Consider the following 15,717-nt stretch of genomic DNA (forward strand, 5'->3'; position numbering starts at 1 on the left):
TGCAGGGGGAAAAAATCGTCACGCTTTTGAATTTCCTATTGAAATCCTACATAAACAAAAACTTCCCAGCCCTGTGGAAAAACAATGTTTTTCTCCAGTTAATAATGGTATGACACAATACTACAGCGTGTTGTGTTCTTACCATACGTCCTCTAATATTACCGTGACAGGAAAACTTTCTCCATATTATTGAACTTTGGAGATGTAATTTTACAGCGCATTGTAGTTTTCTATTAAGACTCCATTAGTGGTTTGAGGGTGCTGGAGAGGGTGCGGCGTGCTGTTAATCAGAGCGTAAGGGAAGGAGTGGAATAGATCTCTAATCACCTAGACTGTAATCACCTCATACATCACCCAGGCAGGATAAGAAAAGCACCCCAAAAAACATATGAATATATGCACGTAAGAAGGCAAGTGCACATAAACACAAGCATTACGTATTCAAATTTTACATATACAGCTGACATTGTAGGGGAAAAGCTAGTGTCCCTTTCTGAATGATAGTTGCTCCACATTAATATCACGCACTTGCACAGGCACAACAGAAGACTCATCAAATGTCAATACTGCATTTATATCCTTCTGTATTCTTCTCTGAAGGGTATCATCAGTTTATTTTGCATCAAACCTTTTTTACATTGACCTGTAACTTAAAGCTGCACTAATCAATATTTTTCACATTATCATTAAATCAAATGACCGTGTTTTAAGTTGAAAATGTAGCTCATAGTTACAAACCCACACTAATTCTGTATGTCCCGTCAGCTCCGCAGAACTTTTAAGTTTCCTTAAGCCCACTGTTTTGATTTTTCTGATCTAAAATTCCATGCCGATCAACCTTGTTTCCCGCCACAGCAGGCAGCTAGTGAAAAAAGCTCTGATAAACCCACACTACGCTACCTGGCTGGCAAAATAAAACAGCGGACAAAGTTAGCTGAAGAAGGGAGTGTACTTACAGTCATCAGGTGGGCAGAAGAAACTCCAAATGTTGCTCCATGTCTGATATGTGTAAATAAGCGCTGTTTGCTAACACTACTACAGCTACTTTGCTTTGCTGCCCTCAAGTGGCCAAAAACTTAATTAATGAAATATTAGTCCTTTGCTTGTTTTGTTTATATGATTTTTTTATGCTGTTTGTCTAAATGTAACCTCAATGAACCTCAATTGGAATATTCCTGGTAAAATAAAGGTAAAAAAATAATAATTCATATAACAGAATATGATCATTACACTTAATATTGAATATTTTATCTTGAAATGAAACTCGATTATTACACAGTTTGGTTAGCAGATTGATTATGCATGGAAGTGGCTGGAATACAGTGTTTACATATGTCCAATAATATGATAAGCAGTTAATATTGAGTTCAGTTAGATGAGTGGTAATTACCACCAGTGACTTTAAGAAAGCAAATAATTAGAGTTGTTTGCATTAGTTTCAAAAAGATCATTACTGGATTATGGTGTTGCCCTTTAAGCAATTAAAGGCTCTTAAATTAATACTTTTTTATTTAAAAGACAAAACCAAAAACAGTATTTGTTTTACCATGTTATATTTTAATTTCTGCAGAGACAAAAATGACAAGCAATTTATTTACACAAACCTGTACAAAAGCAAATTAAATTATGTAAAATATCTCATAAATAGAAGTGGACTTGCGTTCAATACACTTTGCCATGTTCAGCTAAGCTGCGTGCATAGTGACTCATATTAAACGATGATAAATTTGTTCCTCAATTTCTATATCAACATCCAAGTCGCAGGACAAATAGTAATGGTTAATATTACAAATCTCATTACACACTGTGAAGGCTATATGAATAGAGGAGAGCACGGACTGAACACACACCTCAGGCAGCAAGACGCGCACATTTTGATGGCAGGAGTTACGTACATCACGAAAAATCCCACCTGCACTCGTTCAGATTTCTGTAGCAGTTACCTCACTGAATATCAGAAAATAAAAGTAACTGAGTATCAGAAATTAACTAATGTACACTGTAATCAGCATAGTTGCCAATATATGGCATTTTTTTCTTTCATGTCTTCTGTTTTTCGTCTGAGGTTCACACTACAGAGTCTTTGTTTTCCTTTCATCTGATCTAGAAAATTCCAAGCCTCACCTCGCAATATCATAGCAAACATCATACCGTGCTTATTTGTAGGACGGGGTTTCATCACCTACTGATATGCATATACTGTGAATCTGTGTATGAGTGTTGTGTTGCTCGGCACATCCTGAGGTGCGTGTTCTGTCAGCTACTCTCCCTTGCAGCTTTTTTCCCCCCCCACTTCCACTCCTCCTAGTAAACCGTCACATTAGCATTTTTATCTCTAGGCTCCCTCAACTCTCAGCAGTCAAATGTCTCCAAGCATTTTTTTTCTTTTTTTCCCCCCACTATCTTTCTATGCTTCTATATTCAGTCCTAGAGCTTGTTTCATGCACAAAGAAGGTTACTTGACCTTTGATGTCATACATGTACATGAGTGGAACACGACAAAAAAATCCATTATATCATATTATTACTACCAACAAGCAACTTTTGAATGTACCTGTACTCATTCGGTAATGCACTATGCTAGGAATGGATATTTCAACAAGATAATTGAACCTGGTGAACAATAGCCATTTGTATTAGTCTGACAGGCTCACTGACATTTGACTGGTAGTCCTCCAAGAAGCCTTTGACATCATGGGATTTCATCTAAGATATGCAAATGGTTTTCAGTCCGGTCTTAAATGCTACCCCATCTACTTTTGTAAGCATGTCAACGTAATTGTTTATGCACCATTCCAAACCAACATTTAATCATACCAATTGGTATAAAAAGGCACAATTGCATATTTGCATTCACTCTAGTATTTTTTATGTTTTTTTTTTTTTTCCTTTTTTCAGAAGCACTCTAAATATACAAAGTGGCACCAGATAAAGAAAAAAAGTAAAACACATAGTACATTGTCATGATCATTTCCACGGTTTTGACTGTTATCGTGTAAGAAATCAACGTACGGGATTACAAAGTAAAATACAAGATGAGGGTAAAAATTTTGCAAATCTCTTGGTATAAAGTTGATGTAGATGAGAGATTTGGGTTTGTGTGGTGATACAAGAGACGGTGATGAAATTTGATTAAGTATGAAAAAATTAAAAGAAGATCAACGATATGGTCTTAACTGATGTACTAAGTTGTACTACATGTTTCTTTAGGTATAACAAAAGCAAGCAACAAGGTGGATTTCCATGTTTACAGGGAAAACATTTTTTTTGTACATTTTGTTTTACAGTTTTTTTTTCCTCTTCCTTCTCAGTAAGTGAAGTAAGTTCCCATTAAACGTGCAGTAAAAAGTAAATATTTATGTATACAGTTGATAAGTATAGGAGCACTTTCTTTCGAACAACAAGTAGTACTTACAGACTATAGATTGCCGGAATGCAGAAAAAGCAGCTCCGGTCAAACCAAAGGGGTTTTGCTAACATACAAAAAGTTCCATTGCATCTGATATTCTTTTGCTTTATTACAGTCATGAGATTTTGCGCCTGTGTAGCTGCGAAAAAGAAACATTACTGTAGACCGGGAGGCACAACATCTCAACATTGTCATGTGTCTGTGTGTTAAGTGGTCATTAAGCTTCGGTTCTGAGGATGGGGTGGATGTGTTGTTGAGACATCACATTCTTATCGTTCAATCTCAATCCTTCACTAAAAAAAAAAATCTTCATGTAATGTGTACTTAAAGCAAAGTTCTCCCAGAAAGCTATTTTTGTGTGTGATGGGGGAATGCTTCATCCTGTTTGCGAAGCTTTGGTTTCACTTTGACACCACTTTCCTCAGCCTGTAATCCAAAAACTTCCTGGTATCTGCGTGTACAGAAGTTGCCTTTGTTTGATTGTTCTCCATTGAGCTGATTCTTACATTCGTGCTCAAAGATGCCATCACCATGTACTACTGTGGGTTAATGTCACCTTGAAGGCTTGAGAAGAAGTGAAAAAGAAGTTGATGCTTGTTGGTCACGTGTACATTATGATATTTATTGCTCAGTCTATCACACAACCAAAAAAAGAAATAACAGTAAAAAGCTGTCCTTGCAGCTGTTTTAGGACCAGCTTGGCCATGTTTACGCCCTCCTAAGCCTATTATCGGTGTACATCTATAGTATACACTAAATATAGCCAAAACACACACACTATATACTGCATATCTGGCCCAAACACACATACAATTTCAATTGCACCTCCATAATTTTAATCTCGGCATGCCACGCGCTGTGCTTACCCAGGATTTTCAGTCAGTGCAGCAGCTCCACTGGCCTCAGCTAAATGAATCTGCTTCTTTGCTTCTGTGTATGTGTATGTGTGTGTGTGTGTGTGTGTGTGTGTGTGTGTGTGTGTGTGTGTGTGAGTGTCTGCATGTGTGAAAAAACAGGGTAGGTATAACAACTTGATATAAACAGTAGCATCCCACTGAGGCGATCTGAATATGCACAACCCATGTATACACATGCTTCTCCAGCCAACGCTGTGATACGTCATGGCTCTAATTTTGCATTTCGTAAGAGGGTTTTGGTCTCAACCTCGCCAATCAAAGACAAAGAACGAGAGACTGAGGAAAGGTAGCAAGACAAAAGGGAATGAAAGCAGTTAGCGTTGTTGCTGTGGTCCAATGTTTATGTACAATGAGTGACTCATCACCGGTGAAGAGCGGACGCACTGGTCAGTTAGAATCAGTCATCATATGTTCATCCTCATCATAGTATACCAGTGGTGTTGTAGTCTGAAGCAAGGTGTTGTTGCAGCAAATTCCATTGGTTCCTATTTCTGTCCATGAATCTCCCTTTCAAGAGAGGACTGAGACAAGTGTTGTTTTCTGTGTATTTAAAGCTTAGTCTTTCCCGTCCCTATAAGAATTGAATACGGTCAAGTTTTGGTCTGCTATTGAGCAACTTTTATCACAAACAGTCAAGATGACGGAATCCACAGACAGCTTCAGTATGATAGAGACCATTATGTCCAATATATTGTTGCAGCCACTGAACATCATGGCTAGGGTGTTGCACAGTTCTGAAATAAAAAAAAGGCATAACCAGACACACCTCTGAAGTCAAAATAGTCCACATGTACAACTTTGTTTCTAGAAAAAACATAAACAGAAAAACAAATGGTCTCTTTTTGTACAGTGTCATCTTCAGGGAAAGGGGCCTTCATGGGGGACCGGGGGTAATGCATGCATGTACTGTATATGTAAAATGAGTTGGTTACTGTACAGATTGACTGTCAGGCAGCAGATCACGTCTCAAGAGCCCGACTCACCAGTTGAACAGCCTCATCCCAAGTCCCATCAATGCCCTCAACAGTTTTTCCTCCTCCTCCTGTTTTCCAGGTCATTGCCGGAATTAGCACTTTAAAAATGGTACTATGTTTATATATCCACTTAGATTTTTCATTAAGGAGCTGTTGTAAAAGTCTTTGGAGAAAGTTTAGTCCTACCTTGCATAGAACAAGGGTGGCTAAAAGCTTCTAGAGCTGTAACGGTGGTGAGTAAGCAACTATGCTTAGTGTTGTATTTTAATGCCATATGTTGTGGCACAGCAGGTGCGTAGAAACCATCCCAGCTCACAGGTACACCTCCCGTCGTGTCAGAGTACCACAGGACGTGGGCTTGTACTCCCCAGTAGGTGCCAGAGGGATCTCCTCGGTGGGGTGGCCCAGCGCCTCCTCCCCACTTCCTGGCGAGCCATAGGAAGGTGAGCCGAAGGCCTCGTAGGAGGAGGAGGAGGATGCCATCTTCTTGTTGAGCAGGTTGCGATTGCGGTCGCCCATCATGTGAGCGGCGGTGGGGTCTCCGTTGGCCATGGCGGCCATGGCGAGGGTCTCCTGGCTGCCGGGCTGCTCTGCGCTGCTGCTGCCGCTGCCGTTGCCGCTCATGAAAGTGGAAAGCTTTGGTTGTTGGGGGGTGGTGGTTGACTTGGATGGCCGTCGCTCAGGCGACGTGCGCACAGGCATCCAGCAGGAGTCCGAGTGGCCGTACTCGTCGCATTCCCGGGTGCACTTGCCAGTCATGGCTACATCAGGCAAGGGCCGGGCGTCTAGAGGAAGCAGAAGCAGAAAAACCAAAGTAAATGATACTGTTTGTTTCCCTTTAAGTGGGATATTAATGATAAGCTACCTTTTTTTGACTAAATACATTTCCTAGCACTAAGTGTTTGGTGTGGTATGTGTCACATGATTCGGCTATTATGAATTCCGTACTTAGATGCGTGAATCTGTATTTTCTCCCTAATGAGGTCATCACCGCATCTGAATGTTAATGGAGAAGGTGAAAAACAATAAAAACTGGTCACGATGGTTACCAGGCACCTATTGTCACAGCTAATGTAAGTTCTCAACTATCACTAGTGAATATAGAATTAAGCTTGTACGGATAAAATTGCATGTTTTCATGCAGAACCCATACCACATGACAGAAACAGCAACAGAAAACAACAATGAAAAGAAGACTCCACCGGCTACGACAACAGCCTCAAACTAAAAAACAGTGGCGTGAATCAGAGTTGAAATAATGTCATGCTTCAAAACGTGTTTGTGCTGAGAGCGGAAGGGGAGGGAGGGGCGGGGGCAGCGATGGAGAGAGTAGGGAGGAGGTCAGTTTGTGCCCTGATCTAAAATTTAAGATCCGCAATTACGCCTGCTCTGTGTTCGTGTCTGTAATGTGTGTGGGTGAGTATATTTGTGAGATGGGAGCGCCAACAACACCCTATTTTCTTATCTGGTGATTGACAGACGGCAATCACATTCTGATCTAAGTAGCTTAATAGCTTTGTGTGGCTAAATCGCCCTGATATCCTCTTAAATCCACTAATAGGGGTCTTAACCAATTACCTAGCTAGGAGCTGGCCCCAAGATTAACTACGTCTACTGTATTATTGTGGAAAGTAAATTATGTTCTTACAATGGTACACCAGGACAACAGGGTTGACAGATAGCCTACTGTCAATTAAGACTACTACGACTACTGTAAGACGGTGCAAGAGTTAATTCCAGAGCAATATGTTAAAAATAGTTATCCCAAATACAGCAAACCAAAGCTGAGTAGCTGGCTCAGTATGAGACAAAAACTGTAAGGTGGGAAGAAAGGAAGGAGTCTACTCCATAGCCCTGAACGAATGCTTAGACGTTACACAGTGCCAGAGTTAATAAGAGTGCCAATGTCATAGAGATGCTGTTAGATGTAATTTATTCATGACCTGATGCGAAGTATGGAAAACCAAAATCAAGCAAAAGCGAGGGTGAGTGCAAACCAAGCCAAGCATGCCTTTGCCCATAGTAAAAAAAAAAACAAAAGAAAAAACAAGTTTGGACCATGGCTTACTTTTAATGCTCTTTTTCTCCTGTAAAAGAAAAAAATAGAACAGAAATCACTCTTTATGTCTTGTACGTATGCAATAAAATGTATATTACTGTATGAGAACCCCTTGAGCAGCATTGAAACTGTAACTAAAAGACACAACAGCACCAAAAAACAGTGTTATGCAGCAGACAAAATGACTGAGGACACGATGCAGCCGAGACAAGGACAGAAAAGAAAGAGGAGAAAAACAGAATGAGAGTCCTCTGTAGTCCTACAGATTTGAGGTCTTAATTCAACAAATGAATCCTGTTTCACTATGAATGCCTTTCAGCAAAACATATACCATTACTTCAAGAGTGCCATTCCTGTTCTGCCAGAAATCTTATTTCTACTAAATTCCTATTAGAATCCATTTTCATGTCACAAATTACCTTTGTAAAGCATCAGCTGATGATTGCCAGTCAATATATAGCCAATGCCTCAGGGAACAACTGCCACTTGATAGAAAAATCAAATAACTTTTTGTCATTAGTGAGCCCAAACAACTGAGCAGTTCTGTTTAATGAAATGTAAATAGCTAAATAAATGAGAAGAAAGCCAAGAAAATAACACAAAATTTGAGAGATGGGGTAAAGAACGGCAATCGCAAATACCATGCCGGCTGATGTGGTGAAAACGATAAGGGCTATGGATCATGAAATGGAAGAAGAGCTCTCCCGTTCTCCCTCCTTTCCTTTTTCTCTCAGCTTGACAAACACAGCCGTCAAAGAGACAAGCGGATACGAGGTACCGATTGTCTTGTCTCATTTACACCTACGATTGAGCCATCAGGCTACCCACAATGCACAGCGGCTCTCGCGAGGCCTCGGCGCCCTGCCCCTGCGTGCTCATCCAACTGCCTCCTCGCCCCAGTCACATTCAGGCAAACCGGTGGAAAAAATCAGCGGGGAGGACCCCTCGCTTCCTCCAGCTCTCGTGGGTAAGCAGCCAACCTTCTGCAACACATCTCGGCTGCCCTGCGCGGCGAGCTGCTGGGGTAGTTAGCCGGCGCTGCTCTTGTGTGTTGTGTGCGCTGAAAGGAGGCTGATTATTTCCTAGCCATGGTCCATTGACTCTGCAGGCTGGCTAAAAATGAAGACGTTTCCCACTGTGCTAATGAATTGGGCTGTTATATCAAAGCAAAAATGCTGTTTTTTTCCCCCCTCTTTCCTCCTTCAAAACTGTCACCTCCCCCTGAGGTTGGGCCATCAATATAAGTACTTTAAAACCACTTAAATCCATCTGTCCCGTAGCTCTGGACAAATAAGTCGCCTTCAGACTGGACTAGTACTTTAACCTTCTGGCTTAGGTATAGCTGTGGGGAAAAATTAATTTAAATGTCCACTCAACATCCATCAGATTATTATTTATTGATTTATTCCAATAAGAACAGAAAGAAACTCGTCCTTTGGCAGAATAAAAGCAAGAGCATTACAATATGGCTGAAAAATAATCAATAGCAATTGTTATTTCTATGGAGAAGACACACAACGTCGCTTTCAAACATATCCATAGGCCCTTTCAAGACCCAATTCAGAAATCAGGACGTAGAAAATATCTTCAAAGAAAAGCCCTTAGAGCACACCAGCACTGAAGCAGGCTTTTGTTACATATTCACATCCCGCGAGCCCACACTATCAGCCGCAACATAACATAACACAATACAAGTGGGTCACTCTGCTGTGTTAAAAGGCCTCCCTACAACACTGAGAGACCCTCCGTCCCAGGTTACTTCCCCCGGGGCTCGGGCCTTGTTGTTCGGGGAGCCAGGGCCAGAAAACAGTGGCACAGTCTGGGTGCCACAGGCAGGGCCCGCTCTCTCCGTTACTGGGAGAGAGGAGCTTTCAGCCAAGTGGGGAGGGAAGGGAGGGAAGGGAGGGGGGGTCTGCTCATAATGGCCCACAACAAGCCATTAGCCCTCTTTTACATTTACTCAAAAGAGGCTTCCGGAAGAGTAAGGGAGCAGTGGTTTAGGGGAGTGATTGGCAGATGACTTAGAGGGGGCGATGGGCAGAACGGAAGAGCACCCGCTTTCTCCAAGATGTAATTCCATATGGACAAAAGTCGCGCGCTGCTGAAGTGATGATTACCCAGCGAGACGCCACTGTGCAGCGGCGCTCTGAGATATTTGTGCCTCACACTCTGTCTATAGCGAGGACTTTCTTCATTTTGTGCGAGGCTGAAAGTGGGCCAGTGGCTGCACTGGTTGAGCTGTGGCTTTTCTTAGCTGGCTTTAGTCAGCCACCCTATCAGCTGACTAGCTTACACTGTGGGATATTTCAAAGAACCTCCACTGCCGGGGTACAGTAGCAATTTGATGCGGTGTATTTAGCGCTTGCTAAGATGCTGCAGCAGTAGGGGGAGAAATAAAAAATAAAAAATGGAGGGTTAGACTGTCGTCGCTTCTGGGCATATGCACACTAATGTCTGTTGCGTGGGCATTTCTGGGCAATTAAAGTTGAGTGTGTTTGTTTGTGTCATAGTACTGTACACTGTGTTTTCACTCTAGCATGTCAGAAGAGTCCACTTGCCAGTCTGCATTTATCTACGTCACCAACGCTTTCACTTCTGAGCTGTGTTGCCTCCCACCTACCCCCGCCCGCACCGTCACTTATTCCCTCTCCTTCCTCTCTCTATATTTCGCTATGAACTGCTGCTACAAAGAGTGAAGCTCCGTGACCTTTTGCCCTCTTTTTTCCGGCCGGCAGATTCAACCCAAACAGCTGAGGCATTGGGAGGAAGAGTTGGAGGGAGGGAAGAGGACAAAACAGAGGTGATGTGCCTGCATGCATTTTTGTGTGTCTACGCTGTGTCTTTGACAGATATTGCAGTCGGTCGGACAGCAGATAGGGGTCAGAGCAAAAAGGGAGGGGGGACATGCAGGAGAGGATGAAGACAGGGATGATGAAGAGAGGGATAGATAGAAAGAGAATGAAGGAGCGAGAGAGAGAGAGAGAAGGAGAAAGAGAGAGTGTGTGCTGAGTATAGCAGGGTCAGGGCCTGGGAGAAGAGAAACAGCAGATTGAGTGGAGAAGACAGCATGGCTGCCTCTGGGCCGTCACAGGCCAAACACACTGCCAAAGAGAGCAGTGGAGAAGAGAGGAGAGTAGGGGAGACAGGAGGAGAGGAGAAAGAATTGAGGACATTAGCAAAGACATGAGGAGGGGAAGAAGGGACAGGAGGAGAAAGAGTGATGATAAGGCTAACAGAAGATGTACTGTAAATAAATCCTGGTATGTGCTCCCAGGTGCTCTTCCACATTAACTTATCAATCCAAAGACCTTGATTTACCCTATTTAAGGTTTCAAATTATCTCTCCAACAATGGAGTCCTGTGTGCAGCCAGATGCCCGGCGCCGCTCACCCCTCCACTGACTCAATTTAATCTACTTCCATCACATTCCCTACATTAAGGAAACTTAAAAAAAAACGCATTAACATCCAAATGCCATTTACACCCGTCCACATGGTTCCAATTTGAAGCCAAAATAGAACATCTTCTCGATAATGACGAGGAAAAAGAAGGTTTTTTTTTTGTTGGGCTCGGGTAAAAAAAGGCACAAGAGGGCGCCTGTGTGAAAACAGCAAGTCTGGCTTGGAAATGGGCTCGCGATTGCCTCGCACCCCTCATCAAAGGCCTCCCTGTACGGACAGATCTATTTCGCACGGCAGAGCAATCAGCGTGGAGATGACAGTGTACATTGCTGGGTGTCATACAGATTACTCCGCGCGCCGACTGAGGGAGGGAAAATGAAATATTTATCCTGGAGAACCAGCTGTTGGAAATAACTCGCGACAAAACGCGAGAGGAGAGAGAAAGAAAGGAGACAAATGAAAAGCGATGCAAAAAAAAAGAGACAGAGATATGAATGAAACTCAAACCAAAAAACAACACCAAAGAGAGCTGGCGTTCTCCCCGCCGTTGCTCTGCAGTCGTCTTTCTTGTTTCTCCCCTTTTTCCTCATTCTCGCCTCTAATAGGGTCCTACTTAATTAGGTGAAACTCGCCGACTAATTATGGTGTAAGAGCGAGTCTCCCCGTGTTTGGCTGTCTCGCTTTGCAGGGCCCCCGTGGCATCGCCTCGCAGCTGAGAGGTCCTCAGCATCAAAGACAGCCAGGCAGACACTGAATACACACACACACACACACACACAAGACTAAAGGTGGCTGTGGGGAATGAAAGGAAGGAAATGGAGAGAAACAGTAGAAAGAGGGAGAATGGCCTGTGAGGAGAAAATAAGGTGAGGGAGGAAGTGTTCCTGAGAGAAAGGAGCAGGCGAGAAAAAGAATAGGTGCTAAATTATTAACGCTGTGACGGCGAGTTCAGACAGAACAATATCCACAGGAAAAAGGCGATATTTGTCTTTCCCTTGCTGAGACGTTTGCCAGACAATTAAGGAGGGATGGAAGAGAGAGAGATACGCAGTGGTGCAAGGGGGTCGAAAATGAGAACAAAAGGGGAGTCCTGGGGAGCGATGACCTTTGAAAACGCAAGTCATGCCGCGCACCGCGAGCAACGGCATTAATTGATGGCATTACCGTCAGCAGTGGAGATTTTTATTCACTGGCACAGTTAAGTTAAATCCAAACCTCAATTGTGTAACCCCAAGATGTTGTAAGCGGGAGACCAATTTGATCGAAGGAGCAGAAAATAACACATTTTCCGTCCCTCTTAATTACTGTCGAATGAGAAATGACTCGAAATTCTACTACATGAGACCCACATTTGCCCTTTTTAAACACCAGCATCTCTCCACGTAACCTTTTTCGCTTTAGCAGTGGTGCTCAGAGGCCAACCAGAGGAATGTTATTGAGAGCGGCAGTAGGTGATCTACCCTCCGCTACTTGAAGTATTTACTGCCTGGCAAGGGCAACTGAGGGAATAATCTGGACCCCTCCCGTCCCCGTGCCTAGAGAAGTGGCGGACGGGCGGGAAAAGAAAAAAAAAGGAGAGAGTGAGTGAGTGAGAGAAAAGATACACAGCCCTGATCGAGTTTTGTAATGAGCTGTCCCCTCCTTTTGCCTCGCTTTTTGTCGAGATCGCCCAACCTCTGTGTGGAATACACACGAAGGCCATCAAGCACTTGCAGGAGACATTTTTCTATTACATGTAGGCAGATCACTGCCTTTTCATTATGCCTTCGTTTGCATGCTAACTAGCGTTACACTGCAGGAAGGCATTATGGGTATGATATGGCTGCTTTTTCTCTTCCAGCAGGGTCAATACTCTTTCTGGAATAATGAACGTACTGCGGCCTGCTCCTGAGGTAATTAATTGAGGAGAGATTAACTAGCATAATTTCATTCTGGTGACGATCTCTCAGCCAATTATCAAATGCGGCTTGCACTCTCCCTCCCCTCTGCTCCCGTCCTCTCTCTCTGGGTCTCTACCTCTCTCTCTGGGTCTCTACCTCTCTCTCTGGGTCTCTACCTCGCTCTCTGGGTCTCTACTTTTCTCGGCCCATTTGAACAGTCAGCACTCAAGCCCATAAATAAAGTGTCCCTGCATGTCATGCTCCCTCATTCATTTTGCATGCACACACGTGCTTACATGCATGTGTGGACACGTGCAGCCAAAGCTTTCTCGGCACAGCAGGTGGTGGTCTTGTTTATTGGAGGCATATTTTCTCCGTCTCAGGTATGCACACGCGAATGCAGACGCCGCAGGCCGGTGTCCTTAGAGCACGTCTGACCCCTGACCTCATCTATAAGTGGAACAACAGCAGGATGATGTGGAGAGGAGGAAAGCGGAGTGACTCATCCACTCTGCTAATAAGAATGATGGTGCTGGCTTCCTGCCACACACACACACAAGACTATACTAAACAACGTCTAACTCAAAAATACCTCCTAAATTCTGAAATCCACAAAATGTTAAAACAAAAGGATGTTTTTACTAGGCTTTCATATTGTCATATTGTCCTTGAACACTTAAAATTACCTTTTCTAGGTACAACTCACATGTAGTCCATTTATGCCTGAAAAAGCACCCAGTTACAGTAGAAAATAAAGCACCGCAGCTTGTTTTTGGATGTGCTGTTTTCTTCAGCGTGGCACTCTGAGCTTATACAAAATACTCTGGAAGACCCATAAGGATTAGCATTAGCTGCTCTGCTATGGTGCACACATGCAACACTGCTAGCAACCGATAAAACAATATGGCATTCTCATCTCATTTTTGCACCGCACAGACACTGTGTGGTTGTAACAGACCTTACATTAACCATGCAGCGTGTGTGGAGCTTGAGTGTGTGTGTGTGTGTGTGTGTGTGTGTGTGTGTGTGTGTGTCGATGCTCGGCATTCCCAGCCACAGACAAGAAGAAAAGCACACAGTATTATTTGATAAGACAAACACAAGATGAAGGGGTGGTGGGTGTGTAGAAAATGGTAGGGCTTTCTGAGCTACTGTGTGTGAGCGAGGGGTTAAATCAGTTTAAAAAAATGTGTGTTTTTTTATTGTTTATTATTCCTCTAAATTCTTTCTCTTTCGCACATACACACCATCTCCCTGTGTGTCTCTCTCTCTCTCTCTCTCTCTCTCTCTCTCTCTCTCTCCAGTCTTTAGAAAAAGAAGTGTCGTTGCTTCTCCTCCACTGTTACTCTTATCGCACACTCCCAGGCACACTCACACAATAGCCTGTTTTACACCATTAAATGGTTATTTGTCAAAATACAATTTCGATTAAATCCTCCCTAAAATAAAAAGAGCGAAAAAGTCTGTGATTTGTCCTTTTTTTTTTTTTTTACAGATCGTACTAATAAAAGAAAACATCTAAATCATGGTGAGGTAGATTTTTCAAAGATGACTCTCAAAATATGATGGCAACTGGGGCTTTGCTGGTTTATTCTTTTTAATCTGATACACTTACAATGAATGGTGACTGCAGATAACATAGTTCAAGTCCAGCACATGTTCAGCCCTAAGCAACATTATGAAATATGAGGCTTTTACAAGAAGTATTGGCCAAGACACTCACAACACAAGCAGCAAATTTGCATCAGAATTTCATTATGTGTCTTAAATTTAGTATGACCTACATACCACAAATAATGTTGTTTTCATGCCTTTTTATTTCAATTTTTTTTTTTTTTTTTAAAAGCACCAAGCCAACTCTAAATATAACAAAATAATAACAGTCTGTCCTCTCAATTCAAAATGTACTCTCTCAGCACCTGATGTCTAAAAAAGAAGGATCCACTTGTGATAAGTAGTTAGCAGTGGCTGGCTAGCTAGTTAGCTTGTGTGTCAGCCAATAACACCCACTATCCACCATGCTTGTCATCCTGAGTGTAGCAATTAGCTCTCAGCTGCTAGCACATTCTAGGCCAGAGCTAGATGGCCATGGTGAGTCACAACCTTAATGGAAAGCCAGTGGTGGAAATGTGCTGGGGGTAATTATGCTGACCTCAAGGGACAGGCTCTCAGTTTTTCAGCGTGTAGGCTCATAAACAGGCACACTGAGCTCCACTCCAGGGCAGAAAAGGCAAATTATCCGGGGCCCGTGTTTTCCAGAGGGATTAGTTTTCTGTGTTTCAGCAGGTTCACAAAACATGATGGCCTCTAGTGTTCTACCTCAACACTCGGTAGGGAAAACTGACCTGATCAAGTCCTGTTGATTTGGGGTGAGACATGCATATTTTTTACTTCTGCCTTTTCAATCCTTTTGTGAGATTTGTTAACAATATGCACATGCACAAATACCCATTTAAATTCCACTTTCCAATGCAGAACCAAAACTGTAATCATGATCTAGTCAGACTGCGGATTCATTCCTCAAACAAAAAGCTGCCTTTAACCTTTTCCTTGGGTCTTTTGTTTGTAGTCTTGGTCATCTTTCCTATCTGAATTCCTGATGATTTTTTAACTCACAAGCTTCATTATTAAGATAGCGGGATGTGACAACACTCCTAGACACAGCCAAATAAGCGATCAGACAGGTTTAAGAGACGTTTTCCCTTCAGAACAGATGGAACTCCTACTGGGAAGGTTAAAAACAAACTGCATCAAATGGCTCTGCACAGTGCAGCCCCTTGATGAAAGCGCTAAAAGGATGTGCCAGTCAGCAAATAGGTTCTCCAGCACCTCTTTAATGTATCCTTGAGTCTGACCAGGGTGCCTCTGCTGTGTAAAACCTCCCACAGTGTTCGAGTGTTCAAATACGGAAGGCTTCTGTGGCGGCATGAAGGCCTCATCCTACACAGCACACATCTGGTGAGGGAGCGTTGATCAGCTCCATCTGCATACGCGACATATGCACAAAAACATGTCCAGATATACTGCATATGGCTAACATGTCATCATATACTGGGCCTGTTCCTTCAAGGAGAGGC

At 42.9% G+C, this 15,717-nt stretch overlaps 1 protein-coding gene across 7 annotated transcripts in view; it reads right to left on the reverse strand.

Moving 5' to 3' along the window:
* Window positions 1-1,536: 1,536 nt before the first annotated feature.
* Window positions 1,537-15,717, reverse strand: part of pcdh7b (protocadherin 7b) — a 108,312-nt gene continuing 94,131 nt past the window's right edge. For 2 of the 7 annotated variants that reach the window (XM_051375438.1, XM_051375437.1), the window contains exons 3-4: window positions 7,369-7,387; window positions 5,945-6,085 (exon numbers count right to left, since the gene is read on the reverse strand). In XM_051375438.1, the coding sequence (XP_051231398.1) occupies window positions 7,371-7,387 (17 nt within the window). In that variant the 3' untranslated portion in view covers window positions 5,945-6,085; window positions 7,369-7,370. Of the gene's footprint in view, window positions 6,086-6,248; window positions 6,297-7,368; window positions 7,388-15,717 lie in introns of all 7 variants that reach the window. The other 5 variants (XM_051375434.1, XM_051375433.1, XM_051375435.1 and 2 more) reach the window with 4 other exon arrangements.

The sequence above is a fragment of the Dicentrarchus labrax genome, unplaced genomic scaffold, assembly GCF_905237075.1.
Source record: "Dicentrarchus labrax unplaced genomic scaffold, dlabrax2021, whole genome shotgun sequence".
NCBI lineage: Eukaryota > Metazoa > Chordata > Actinopteri > Moronidae > Dicentrarchus > Dicentrarchus labrax.